The sequence below is a fragment of the Crocodylus siamensis genome, chromosome 12 (genome assembly GCF_052110815.1).
Source record: "Crocodylus siamensis isolate JL-2025a chromosome 12, ASM5211081v1, whole genome shotgun sequence".
NCBI lineage: Eukaryota > Metazoa > Chordata > Crocodylia > Crocodylidae > Crocodylus > Crocodylus siamensis.
Window position 1 is genome coordinate 6550007 of NC_143406.1, and position 14091 is coordinate 6564097.

Here is a 14091-nt window from a genome sequence, read left to right on the forward strand (position 1 = left end):
TGTCAGGGTAAGGCAAGGCACCTCTCCAACAACGCTATAGGCAACTTTCCATGCTCGGCTATGAGTAATGCCTCAAAATGAGAAGGATTAGGCAGCAAGGCTTTGAACAAATCTGCAGCATGTGTGGGCCTTCCTTCTTAATTCGTATTCCCAAGGACCCAGAGTGCATCTCATAACAAAAGGTTCATGGGACGGCAGCCTAAGCCCCAGCAATTGCTCTGTCCTCAATTCCATCTGTCATGACATATGTAGTTGTTTGCTCCATTCAAATCCTACCCGCCTCTAATTACAGCAAGCGGAAATGCTGACAGGGGGCACGGGGGGGCTCTAGGGGCTGCCAGTAGGGATTTGTTCGGAGGCATCTCCAGTCTGCTAACTTGCAAGGAACTCTCCCTGCCACTGCTCAGTGCTCAAGCCCTCAGCAAAGGCACAGAGCACCCTCCTTTTAGACATGGGGGAAACTGAGACGGGCATTCACATGGCATCGGCAGCAATCAGAAATGCCCATCTCTCCACAAAGGTGACACAGCTGCTGTGGCCTGTGCCTGGCTAATGGAATTTGGAAAATTAAAAGAGCCGTTTCCCATGTCAGGGCAGACCCTGTATGGAAGGATGAATATTTGGCTCTTCAATCTGGCCCACCTCCTCTCCCTCTTCTTGATTGCATGGAGGCTGAAAACTAATAGCTCACCACTTGTCTGTACACACAGCCTGCAAAGTGCTTTGGGACAGAAGGTGCTATGCAAGTGAAAGATCTGTTACACTTACATACTGTACTTTCATACTTGGTCATCTTTTCTTTAAAGGCCTGGAGGCCTTAAGAGAAAGGTGTCTGAAACACAAGGGAAGCAGGAAACAGCCAGGTGCCCGACACCACTGGTAATTAATTAATTCCATGTTTAAGTTGCAGGGAGGTGCTAGCAATTCATGCCAAAGCAGGCCAGATTACAGAAAAAAGCAGGAATGACTTTTAAAGCAAGCAAAACAGGCTTCTTTCCTCCAACTTAGGCCGAAGTCAAACCAAATGCTCAAGGACATTAAAGGTAGTTTTCTAATGAAAAATAAATGTATACCATCTATTTAATTTCACCCCCGTTTAAGCTTGTGCAAAGCAGGCCTGGTTATGGATGGAGGCCGGAGGGCTCAACATTAATGAACTCAGTTCCCCAAGAGTCCGGAGATCTTAGTATTCAATTTCTGTCAGCTTACAAGGGCCTGGGAAGCAAACCTGGCAAGAAACTAAGAGGAAAAAGAAACCTGCATTTTCCAGCAACCAGCTCCTATTGACCAACCTGTTTATCTAGACCATGGCTCAGGACCTCACATGTCTAACGGCACTTTATTGTGCATCAGCAGATGCATGACAAACAGAACCAAGGAGGTGATACTTCCCCTCTATCGGGTGCTGGTCAGACTGCAGTTGGAGTACTGCGTGCAGTTTTGGGCGCCACACTTCAAGAGGGATGCGGATAACCTGGAGAGGGTCCAGAGAAGGGCCACTCGTATTGTTAAGGGCTTGCAGGCCAAGCCCTACAAGGAACGACTAGGGCACTTGGACCTCTTCAGCCTCTGCAAGAGAAGGCTGAGAGGCGACCTTGTGGCTGCCTATAAATTCATCATGGGGGCGCAGAAGGGAATTGGTGAGGCTCTACTCATCAAGGCGCCCCTGGGGGTCACCAGAAATAGTGGCCATAAGCTAGCAGAGAGCAGATTTAGACTGGACATTAGGAGGAACTTTTTCACAGTTAGAGTGGCCAAGGTCTGGAATGGGCTCCCACGGGAGATGGTGCTCTCCCCTACCCTGGGGGGCTTCAAGAGGAGGTTGGATGGGCATTTGGCTGGGGTGATCTGAACCCAGCACTTCCCTGTCTATGCAGGGGGTCTGACTCGATGATGTACTGAGGTCCCTTCCAACCCTGACATCTATGTAGATCTGCTGCCTCGACACATGGCAGTTAATATTTAGTGCACAGCAGAACCAGCCTAACTTACTATTACAGGCTGAAAAATTAGATCAGAGCACCCACAGAGATAGACCAGAGGGACTTTTACTACTGATATTGAACATACCCAACTGGGACACACAGTCAAGCAGGAAAGCCACGGATATCTCCTCAAAACATCACTCCAAATTGCCCCAGAGACAGAGACCCCTCAGTGAGGCCGCATGCTTCAAACCAACTCCACTCAGGTTCTTCTGTGATGTTCACCACTATATCTTATCCCCTAGGAAAAGCCGCAGAGAGCGACACTCCTGCTAGAGCCAGGAGAGCAAATTCTCTCCAAGAACCCCCTGCATTGCCCTGGCAAGCAGAAGCCCTGGGCCCACACAGATGCAAGCAAACCAGCACCTAATGGGATAGAGATGAACAATTTACCAGGGGTGTAACAAGAAGCAAGGTTTTCTGCACATCGGTTGCCCCATGGTAACTGCCCGAGTGCATCTGACCCCGTGACAAGTGGAAACTAAAATGCTAGCCTCTCCAGGAGGGCGACTGCAGTTCAGTTTCTATTTGCTGCAGGGTAAGGTCATGAACATGGGCATTTCCTCTAAGGCAGCTGACACGTGGCAAAGCTTCTATCCTTTTATCCCACAGGAAATTGCTTGTATGTCCCCAGGCTAGGGTAGCCAGGCAGACTCAAAGCAAAGGGCTCTACCAGGGTAGCTCTGAGAATTATCTGTCCTCCTTCCCTCCAAAAGCCTGCTGCCATAAATTGCTTCTCAAGTAGCAGGAAATAGGGGGGGAGCAGTATCTTTTTTTTAAACCAGAGATTAAATTAAAAAGGTGCATACTAACCTGACCAAGTTCATGGCCCGAGAGCGTCACTTGGCAGAGACTGCCGTAAAGCAGGAAGCTAATATCTGGGTCAGGGATCTGCGTGGCCTCGCGCTTCCGAACACTGTGAAGGCTCCAAGTGCAGCCCACAGCCTTCAAAGGGAGTCACTCAAAGTGTGTCTCCCTTCTGCCGGTGCAGTTGGGCATCACGCCTGCAGCACCCGCCTGTGCAGGATCCTCTGTGCATCAGAGCAGAGGGCGGAACAGATTGCGGTGATGGCTTTAAAAGCAAGGTGCCCACTGGAACAGGCTGTGCCACTAAAAATATCTCCACAACGACAACAAAGAGCACAGGGAAATTTTGCTTAGTTTATAACGCCATGAGGAAAACATCACAACAATAGGGGCAGGCTGCGCTGTGTTGTCACCTTGTAAACAAGACTGAGCACAACCCCTCAAACAGAAAGGACCCTGAAGGACTTGATCAGCTTCCAGGCTCCATCCAAATCTGACGGAAAGCCAGATATGGCATCTGAGGGGCAGGTACAGGATCCAGGAGGGGTAATTACAGCTTCCAGCTAGGACTATCTTTGGCAGATTATCCTGCAGATTTCATTTCAAGGTCAAGTTTAGCAAGGAGTAAAAATCCTGAGCAACAGTGCACATATGTAGTGGCACAGGGAGCACAGGAAGGGGGCTGGATCAGGACAGTCCTGGGCTGGAGGCTGCCAGCAGTCTTGAGTCCTCCACCTGTTCCCCTGGAAGCAGCAAGTGTCCTCTCCACAAATCTCCCCACAGGCTGCATCCTACAACTGCATCGTTACAGCTATTAGACCCTTCTGCCAGGGCTTTTGAGGGAGAAGAGGAAAAATGGCTGGGAATCACGCAAAACAAAAATAAAAGGATGAAGCGCAGGGCTCCTTCACCAGGCCTTCAGAGCACACTCATAAGAGCAACAGCTACAGTGAGATGGGCTGATTGATTAGCACAGGAACAAAGCAAAGACTTTAGATGGGGCAAAACTCCAAGCTTAAAGGGACTGAGTGCATCCCTATAAGGTATACAGTGATCTTCTAAAGTGACCCGCTGGGCCAGAGACTATAGTGGGAGGGAGAATAATGGCTCCTGAATATCATTATGGCCCCAAGCAAGGCAACAAGCTCATACTGGAGGAAGCACAAAGAACAGCTCAGTAGCCTTGGGAAGCTGAAGCTTAAAGATGGCAAATTAGAACTAGCTTTCATGCTGCGTCTCCTGCAAGTCCCCAAGAGTCCCTGACAGGCCTAGACTGCTCCCCGCAGAGGCAGTACCCGCCTGCCAGGAAGGAAGAAGAGCAGACCTAGCAAGAAGCTCGCAGGGAAAGTGGGTTATTAATGCCGTTTTCAGTTTATTATGAAATTAGGTCACTGAACAGACTTGCTCCACGTGGCAACTTGGTACTTTTAGGATTCACTAACCCAGCCAACATGCATGTAGAAGGAAGAAAAGGAACGAAGTGGTAGCTATCGAATTCCTCTAGCGCGCACACAAACACACGAGCATGCAGCACCTAAGTTCACAATAGAGGTGCGAGACATTTTTATTTCCCTACCACCACTTACTCTGTGCAAGTGGGGAACCTGCCAAGGTGGCTTTGCCAACAGTCCCAGTTCTCATTTTAAGATGGGGAGGATAGCAGCTGGATCTCTTGAGCAGAGAGCCCTTGAGGCTTGAACTTATCCCAGAGAGCCAGAGTGTGTTGATAATCAGTTTGCCCAAAGCCTCCAAGTAGGCCACGAGCAAAGGAGATGGAATCTGGATGACAGTTTAGCCCTGGCTGTCTGGGTGAGGAAGAACGTGAGATGGACAGCAGCCTAATCAAACTGGCATGTGGGTTTTAGCACAAAACTGGGTCTTTGCCTAAAGCGCAGCCCAGACGCGTTTCATAAATAACAAGATGGATGTATTGGTTAGGTTTTGCAAGCCCACAATGAAAGTGGGGGGGAGCAAGAAAGAGATCTGTAAGCTCACTTAGCAACAGCAAACCCTCAGCTCAGCCAAGTCCAGCCTCAGTTCTTGGACCCCAGTGTTAATTTCTTCCAGATATCGGCTAACACTAAGCAAAAGTCTCTGAAGAGATGTTAAGGGAGGAAAAAGCTGCAGCCGCATCCAATGTTCACTTTTTACAATGTCCAGAGAAGACATTAAAACAGGAAAAGGGAGGATTGGGGGGTTTAAAGAGGTATTTGTGCAGGTGAGAATGAAAACAGCAAGCACAAAGTTGTAAAGGCATCAGTGAAGACTATTTTTTCACTCCCATGGGAAATATCACCCAAGCATGACGAGTAATACTGCAGGGAACCCCAGAGTCACCTGCCTTGGCACAGGGCAAGTAAACAGCACCTGTGATAGCTTTAATAACTAAACTGACCTCAGCTCCAAGGTGAACAACACATGAGGAAGGGCATCTGGGCAAAAGGTTTGACCCACAGGATCCTATTAAGGCACACAACTAGCCAAAGGAATTCCACGTGCTGAGTGCTTGAAAACTGATGCAAAAAATAATGAAAACAGGAGTCTTTCCAACCATTTCCATGGGCTTTGGATCAGGCCTATTACTGACTTTTTCTTGGCACCGCAGAGGCTGCAAGAGGCACAAGGGAAGTTCCAGTCTATTCCCAGAATGCTGCAATATCAAGGCCTGACAGTCCAGAACAAGTGAGGAACATCTAAATAAATGTAGGACTTCTCATTTCACAGCTCTTGTGCTAATCGCCTCTGCACAGCAGCTGCAAGGAAACCAACTCCGCTTATTAATACATTTGTGTGGATATGCTGAGGTCTCCTTGGGAACTTGAGTATGCAGATTCCTCGCAAAATTAGCTGCCATGCATGCAGCACCAAGGGCTCAACCCTCCCTGTGATGCACTGTGTACATCAGCCCAGCTCTTGAAAACAGCTCCTGTGCAAGCCGCAGCAGATGACTCTCCAAGATCAACAGCGGCAGCAATGCGCGTCATCTACACACGGGCAAGAACTCCAATCTGCGTGGTAAGAATCCTTCGAAGGAACACAGGGCTGCTTCAGCAATTTCTCTGCAAATCTGCAGCCTGGGGTCAAACAATAGTGGCTGCAGGGCCACACAGCCTCTGACAGATAGCTACATACATGCACTTCAGAGTAGAGAAGACTGGGGTGAACTGCAGCATCTCTCAACTCCTCATACTTCCATAATGGCTCCATGCAGCAGAGAAACAAAAGCCTCAGCTGCTCCTTTAATCTTTAAAGTTAAATCATTTGGGTTAAATGACAAACAGCTGAAGCCATTAAGTCTTAGGGCAAAGACTGAAAGGAAAAAAGTCAATTCCCCGGACTGAGAGTTTATTGCCAATTTTACACCTCTCTCACCCCAGCAGCCAAGCAATAAAGATCACTGAAATGAGAGGTCTGAAAGGGGAAGTGTGACAATCTGACTAGAGCTATGCCAACAGCAGTGCTGGAATAAAGCTGCTTCTGAGCCAACACTGCTGCATTGAGGCGGTTCTCTGCCGTTCGCATCAGCAATGCCACCTACCGTTCCCCACACGCATCTACACTGCATAAGTCCTAAAGGACCATTTGCAACCACCACAGCACCTCTGGCTGAACAGACTAGGAAACAACATAGATTAACAACATGTGTTAAGTTCTCTGGTCATACTCAGGTCCCTCTTTTTCAGCATCCATTCTCTGCCACTGTGAGATACAGGATACTTGGCAAGACAGACCTAGGGTCTGATCCAGTAAATGGCAATTCTTATGTTCTTTTTAAAATTAAAATTACCTAAAGAAACTGAGGCAGGAACTTTAGCTTAATATCACAATTTCCTTCTGCCATGAGGAATAGGTGCAGACAACTGTGACATATATAAAACCACTGCAGCACTGAAACCTTCATTATCCAAACTCACCATCTGTTGAAGAGACATCCATTTCAAAAGCCATCTAAACCATGCTGTGTGCTTCATTCTCTAATCCCATCTACAAGTGCTTGCTGCCAAAAGTTTATACTGCTAGCAACTGATGCACATAAGAGGTGCATGAAGGCCAACAGGTGGAAACCCTGGTTTCTATCACTGGTATTTTCATGGCTGAGAGTTTCTGCAGACATACTGCTTGTTCACTCATGTCTGTGCTTATACAGCCCTAGTTTAACACAGGGGCTGTTTCTGAAGGACGAAACACATTGAAGGAAAACCAAAAAACCAATTCCAACAGCCAACATATTATATTCTCCTGGGTACTGGACAGACCCAACTGATCCAAAGCCTTCTGAAGTCAACAGTAATGTTCCTATTCAGACTCCATCAGGTTTCAGATTAGGCCACTGGCTAGTTTTATCCTACACCTGACTTTCTAAACCCACCTGGAAGAAGTGAGAAGCAGGCAGGAAATTCTCCAGAGCAGTACAAAACTAGCAAGCATTTTTTTCAGGAGAGAAAGGGTGGTTGCAAAAAAAAAAAAAAAAAAAAAAACAGGCAGTAATGATAAAGAAGGGGAAGAGAAACAAAAAAGCCACTGGCACATACTTAACAGTGACTTTTTTAAAGATCTAACATTTCCACCTGTATTGTATGAAGCAGAGGCGAGAAACCCTCCTCTTCCTCACCAGTTACTCCCCAATTCGCATCCTAATGAGAGGACACCGTCTCTCTGGTGAGGAACACCTGGCATTTATGTGCTGATCACACCTCCCAAGCATAGTACGATTAGCTATTAACAGACTGAAACGGTCATAAACTCCTGCAAGACCATTTCAGGCTGGACATAAGGAAGAATTTCTTTACTGTCCAAGCCCCAAGGTCTGAACCAGTCTGCCATCAGAGGTGGTTCAAGCACCTACATTGAACACCTTCCAGAGTAAATTGGATGCTTATCTTGCTGGGATCCTATGACCCCAGCTGACTTCCTGCCCTTTGAGCAGGGGGCTGGACTCGATGATCTTCCAAAGTCCCTTCCAGCCCTGATGTGTATGTACGTATGTATGAACTGGGGGGAGTGGAACTGAGGTGGAATATTGGAACCATACTGAAAGCAGATCAGTTCAAAGGTGGAACAGTCTCAAAGGAAAAGGTGGAAGCTCTATAGTCTGAGTCACTGAAAACTACATAAAAGGGCAATAGTTTGAAAACTGACTTCACAGTTTCAAAACTTGCCCTTAACAAGTGACCCAGACAAAATGACCTAACAAATAACCCAGAGAAAGATACCACCAAAATTCACATAAACACCATAGCAATAAGTTCTTAAAACAGTGAAATTTAAAATCCGTTTCTGTCAAAATAAGTTTGGATATCTGGGCTGCCATCGTAAAGATGAAACTGAGGCTTTGCTGTTAGTGATGGACAAAAATATCCCTGTTGCCTGGAACTAAAGAAAAAGCTAAAAGAAAACCCCTCTTGTTGCTTAACCCATTTCAGAGAAAGGAGTTAGTTTGCCTGATCACCCATCAGTTTTTTCTGGCTTAACAGCCATGTTTTCTCTCTCTTTTTTTTTTTTTTTTTTAAAGGATTCTCTCTTTCAGCAGTTGTTGGACAAAAATGGATCCTAATGGCTGAAAAGGAAAACAAGAGAAAGAAAGAAACTGATGACACATGGAGTGCTGACAAGTACACAAATTGAACTGGGGGGAGGAATAAAATCACTGTATCTGCTCCATAAGAGGAAAGAGAAAGGTTACAATTAACAGAAGGTGAATGCTAATGCCTAAGAACAGCATCAAATTAATGGTATTCCTCTGTGTTAAAAGATTCAGCTTTTAGTCAGTCTCACCCAGAACTTTTTATGTTTTCAAGACAAAGGGTCATCTAGATGAGGAAGTTAGCGTACAGTAATGTCGGCTGCAAAATTTCAGGACCCCATGTAGAGGCACTTAATCCGAAACAAAAATGCTTTGCTGGATTGAACTCTCATGGAAGACTATGAATGTCAGCACAGGAAGTTAGTGTGCAGTAGCTTGCAGACAAAGACGCGCTTCCTAGCTCGCTCTGCGCTAACTCCCACATGTGGAAAAACCCACAGGGAAAAAAAGCACAATGTAAAGTTGGAAGGAACCCTACCTACTTCCCAAGAGACAAATACGTCCCCAGCTTACCGTGGCTGTCACTTTGTCCCAGTCTGTTACAAAGGCACGAAATCCTTCCCCAAACAACGTACCAGCTGTCCTGCAAGGGGAGAGCAGCAACATAAGCAGAGGGTGGGAAGGAGAGAGGGAATTTTTAAGGAGCAAGCAATTTGCAAGAATATTTCAGTCTCCATAATGACCTTCCTGAGAACCAGGCAAAGCTAATTGAGAGCTCACCTGGGAACCCAAACATGCCCAGGCAGGGCAAATATATTTATAATTGTCTGATGTCTAAAGCTGATCTGGGATTAAATCCAGAAGAGCACCTGGAACAAAGCCAGCATCAATTTATTTTTGATACATGATTAGTGTAGAATGGTAATAATACTTCTTTGCCATTCTAGAGCACTTTCCAGCCAACAAGAGTCCCAGAGGCCTTGAAAATTAATGAATTAAAGCTCACAACACTCTTTTATAGGACAGACACAATTTACTGTAGTTTCATGGATTATGGGGTATGAAAGGTGAACTCTGGTTCCATTGGCATCCATGAGAGTTTTGCCAAAGAGCCAAGCTTTAAGCTTTCACCCTAAAATGACTACATTAAGGTCACACCTGCTGAAAAACTTAAACTAGAACATAAATGTCCCGAGTCAACCACATGATAAGGGCCTCATTGCTCCTGCAGTTACACAGGGTAGAGAAGAAACAGTCATTCCTCAGTATGGGCTACAACAGGGGTGACCAACCTGTGGCACAGACAGTCTGCATGTGTGGCATGTGGCAAATCATGGAAGGAGCAGAAAGAGCAGCAGCAGACCAAGCAGAAAACACAGGGCTAGGGTAGAAAGCTGAGCAGCAAAATAGGTCAGAAGCAGATGATCAGAGTGGCACTAGGGAAAATTTGTGGCATGTCTGCCAGAAAGGCTGGGCCCCCAACTGGGGTGGAGAAGGAAGGGAATACCTGCACTAATTCTACCTTTCCCTTGGAGCTCATGGATACAAGCCATTGGGGACTGCTATGTGCCCCATGGGACAGGGCTGTCTGAGAAAGCATTGAGGTGACCAGATACCCACAGGGGCTTTCCACATACTTGAGGGATTCCAGCACAGTCTGGCGATGCTCAGCTGCCTTGAGGCGGATCTGCTCTCGGATGAGATCTGCGTTCTCACGCTCAGCTTTGGCACGAGCATGGGCCTCTGCCTCAATGCGCAGCATCTCATTCTTATGCCGCAGCTCCATCTCCCGCTCCACAGTGGCTTTAAAAGCAGAGAAACAAAGGGGAAAAATGGTGAAACCCTGCCCACACACTAGGTGTGTTGCAATCCTGTTCAATCTTGAAGGAAGAGAGCAGCTGGAGTATTGCAGTGCCCAGCCCCGGGGGACCACAGCAGAGTGCCTTCATGTGCAGCAGTTCAGCTTTTCCCCAAAAAAGGTCTGGGCATTACACAAGAGGTAGAGTTTATTAACTGCTCCTTGCAGATACGGCATTCATGAGTGCTCCATGTCCCACACGGCCTAGCATGCCCCAAAGGCACCTCAGCCCACTCACAGCACAACCACGGGGTTCCTAACCCTGGGGAACTGATATGGGACCTTACCTCGCCTCATGGCTTCCTGCTTCTGCACAGATTCCTCCTGTTTCCTCAAGTTCTCTTCATTAAGGAGTTGCTAAGAGCAGACCACACCAGAAGGAGTGTTAGGTTTGAATGAAAGCACAGAAAACTCTGCAGCTCTGGTCCAAGTGGTTTGAAGATCTCCTATAACCCCAGTACATGTGCAGACTTATACTTCCCCAAAGGCCACCAAGAAAGCAGTGCTTTTGAACAAAGTGGGGTTTCTCCAAAAAACAGCTCTAGACCAAACTCAAGATTCTCCATGTATTTCTGGCTTATGTGCCCGATCCCTATTGGGGACACATTTTGATCCACCAGGCTGGGAAAGCAAGGATCCTACAGGGTGAGCAGAAATGTGGGAGACACCACACAGAAGTGCCTGGCATCAGTAAAACAGCTATCAGGATGGGGCCAAGGTTGGCACTACTACTCCCAGGCAAGGAAAGTCATGCTGACTAGTTTAGTTCCTGGCCACCTCAGAACATGGCATATCTTACCTGTTGTCGCAACTGATCTTCATAGCGCTGCCGTGCTAACTTGTCTTGGTACTGGGCTCTCTTTATTCAGAAAAGGGGGCGGGGGGGGGAGAGCGGGAAGAGAGAGTTAAAAGATCATTCATTGCCTCTTTAACATTGCCTTTTTATGTCCACAACTCCACCCACCACAAGCAAGGATGCATCCCAAAATGCTTTGCATCAATTCCCAGTAGCCTTTCAGGAATGGTGCAACTTGCACTATTCTCCTGCCTGTTTGAGCCTCTGCTGCAAACATCCACGCAATTAATTAGGTTTGGCAGGATTCATTTTACTAGACATTCACAGAACAATGGGAAAAAAATTTCCATCACTAATCACTGAAATTTACATAAAGATGTTAAAAAAAAAAAAAACAACCCAAAAAACTCCCAATACCTGGGGACAGGGGGTGCTGTGCACACACACACTGCAGGAGCTGGGAACCATGCCAGTAAGGCTGTGCCAGGAAGTGGGGGTCGAACAGCAGGGCTGGTAGTGCTGGGAGCCCAGTGCCATGGCCACTCACTTTGCCCAAGTCCCAGCCAGGGCAGAGGCCAAACTCCCACAGAGTCTGGGCCAGACCAGGCTCTGCGGGAGTTTGCCCCCAACTCAGCTCGGACCTGGGTAGGGCAAGGGGCCAGCAGTACCAGGGTCCTGGGAACAACCAGCTCGGTCCCCCCACCCCCACTCCCCGAACAGCCTTACTAGCATGACCCCAGCTTGTGCAGCAGCCACTACACATGCATGAAGGCATGTGTGTGTTAAAGCACACCAAATTGCTAAAAACTGAGAACACCAAGCCTAAATTTAATCTTTATCAGAACAAGACTGATTCTATACAAAGATCTCTATGCATGAGATGTGGCAAGTCCTAGGCACAAAAAGAGCTGGTGTCATAGAATAAGCCTATTCATGTCTAATACTATGTGCTCCCCTTTGACCTGGTGCACCCAGCCAGGTATTGGTGCCAACCGGTTTCTCCAGGTTTCCTCACCGCTTGATTTTGTTTGGTTTCTTCATTTAATGTCTTTCTCCTCTCCTCTCCTTGCACCCGGATCTGTTCATTCTTCAGCTGTTCTATAGCAGCCTCATATTCCTACGGCAAGAGGGCAAAGAGGTCAGCAAAGGCCAACTCAATGCAAGAGCCTCCAGAGAGGGCTGCAAATGACAATCGTCGTCCTGAACATGCAACTTGCAGGAGCAATCACATGCAGCAAAACACAGACTTAGACATGCACTGCTACAGCAGAGGCTCACATCGCAATCAATTTTATGTTATAAGGAGGCAGGTAGATAAACACTGCGTCACACAGCAACATCCCACCTTAAGAGCACCTACAGTTACCATCTGCAGCGACATCTAGAGAGCAAACACGGACTCGATAAATTCTTTTAAAAGTCCAGCCTGTCTCCTACTTTAAAGCAACTGTCAAGAGAGCTGAAACCACACATGTGTACACTGGTAAGTGATGCAAAACCAGTAAAATAACTGTCTAGGAAAGAATAAACAACTGTTCCTGTGGCTAAGACCATATACTAGTCAAAAATCACAGAATCGTAGCACAGCTGCAAGGGACCTCAGGAGATCATCTAGTCCAGGGGTGGGCAAAATGTGGCCCCACAGGTTATTCTATCCCTAAAAAGTTTAGAAAATAAATATTTATCTGCTTCTGGCTGCCTGTCATGTGGCCCTTGATGGCTTGCCAAAACTCAGTAAGTGGCCCTCCACCCGAAATAACTGCCCACCCCTGATCTAGTCTAAGGGTGCTCACTTGGCACCCAACGAACCAAATCCAGCCCACCAAGCTATGGCATCCAGCTGTCTGAGCTCGCCATGGGGTGGGAAATTTGGCAGTGGGGGAGCAATGACAACTCATCCAGCCACACCTCCCCTGCTGCCAAATTCCTAAGCTCTGTGCAGACAGATAGAGGCTCAGCCAGGCCCCCTCCTCCTCTGTGCAGCCAGATCAGGCCCACCAGCAGGATCCAGCCTGCAGATGAACTAGATGCTGCCCAACCAGACCATGAGGCAAAAAGGCTGAACACGACTGATCTGGTCCCTACTCAAGGCAGGACCAGCCCCGTGTAAATGAGGTCATCCTTGGCAGCTGCTCTTCCTCTCTCGAACTCCTCCCCAAGGCCCATCAGAGTCGGAGCCTGGACACCGTGGGAGCATTGCAGGACCAGCCTATTGGACAGGCATTTAGCAAGCCAAATTAGGCCGAGGGACCATTTGTAGGGGACACAACTCCATTTTTATGCCAGTATCCTAGTCCCTTTCATTTCCTCTCATCACCCCCTTGTCTTATAAACGATTCTGTTCTCTTGCTGTCAGCCGCCTTGAGCCCCAGCAGAAAATCAACCCAACCAACTGGCTGTCCAGCCCTTTCAGGCAACTTAATCTTAAAAACTTTGGCAACAGCTCCCAGACGCAAGGACCGAGAGTGAGGCCCCGACCATCAGACGCGCTCTGCACCTTGCCCCAGGTAGGGCAGGGAGACAAGGGCACTGCCAGCGTCCTGCTGCGAGGACGGGGAGGAATTTCTTTGGAAAACACACCGGGTGCGCACACGGACGCGGCCCACGCGCGCCTGGATCAGCCCATCGGACCACGCAGGCCAAATGCAGCCCGGACGGGAGCTCCCCCCACCCCCACCGGCCCCGACCCACCTTGACTTTGGCCTGCTGCTCCAGCTGCAGCGTCTGCTCCTGCATGTGCGCCAGGCCCAGGGCGTCTTTCGCGTGGCCTGGAACAGACGGGACCGTTACAACCGCACTCTCCCGCCCCAATTAGCCAGCCCCCCCCGCTCCCCGGCCTCACGCACGGGACGCGTCGAGCTCCCGGGCCGCCTTGGCCGCGCGCTCCAGCCCGGTGGGGTCGAAGTTGCTCCATTTGTCCTTGGGGGGCGGCGACGGGGGGTCCCCGGCGGAGGGGGGCGGCGGCGGCGGCGGGAGAGGCCCGGGCGCGGGGCCACCACGGTTCAACCCGAAGAGCCACGACATGGTAGAGAGCGCACGCGGAGCCGCCGCCGCTGCCGCCGCTGCCACTGCGCAGGCGCGGCCCCGCCCCCCGCGAGCGCCCATTGGGGCGCCCCACCGG

General features: G+C 48.6%; 1 protein-coding gene across 1 annotated transcript in view; it reads right to left on the reverse strand.

Annotated features, from left to right (window-relative positions):
- LOC149854536 (ATPase family AAA domain-containing protein 3-like) overlaps positions 1–14047 on the reverse strand; it is a 50680-nt gene extending 36633 nt beyond the window's left edge. Inside the window, exons 1-7 of the mRNA XM_090023126.1 lie at positions 13817–14047; positions 13662–13738; positions 11986–12087; positions 10974–11033; positions 10462–10531; positions 9954–10119; positions 8890–8959 (exon numbers count right to left, since the gene is read on the reverse strand). Of these exons, the coding sequence (XP_089879252.1) occupies positions 8890–8959; positions 9954–10119; positions 10462–10531; positions 10974–11033; positions 11986–12087; positions 13662–13738; positions 13817–13994 (723 nt within the window). The 5' untranslated portion in view covers positions 13995–14047. The remainder of the gene's footprint in view (positions 1–8889; positions 8960–9953; positions 10120–10461; positions 10532–10973; positions 11034–11985; positions 12088–13661; positions 13739–13816) is intronic.
- Between the last annotated feature and the right edge of the window lie 44 nt (positions 14048–14091).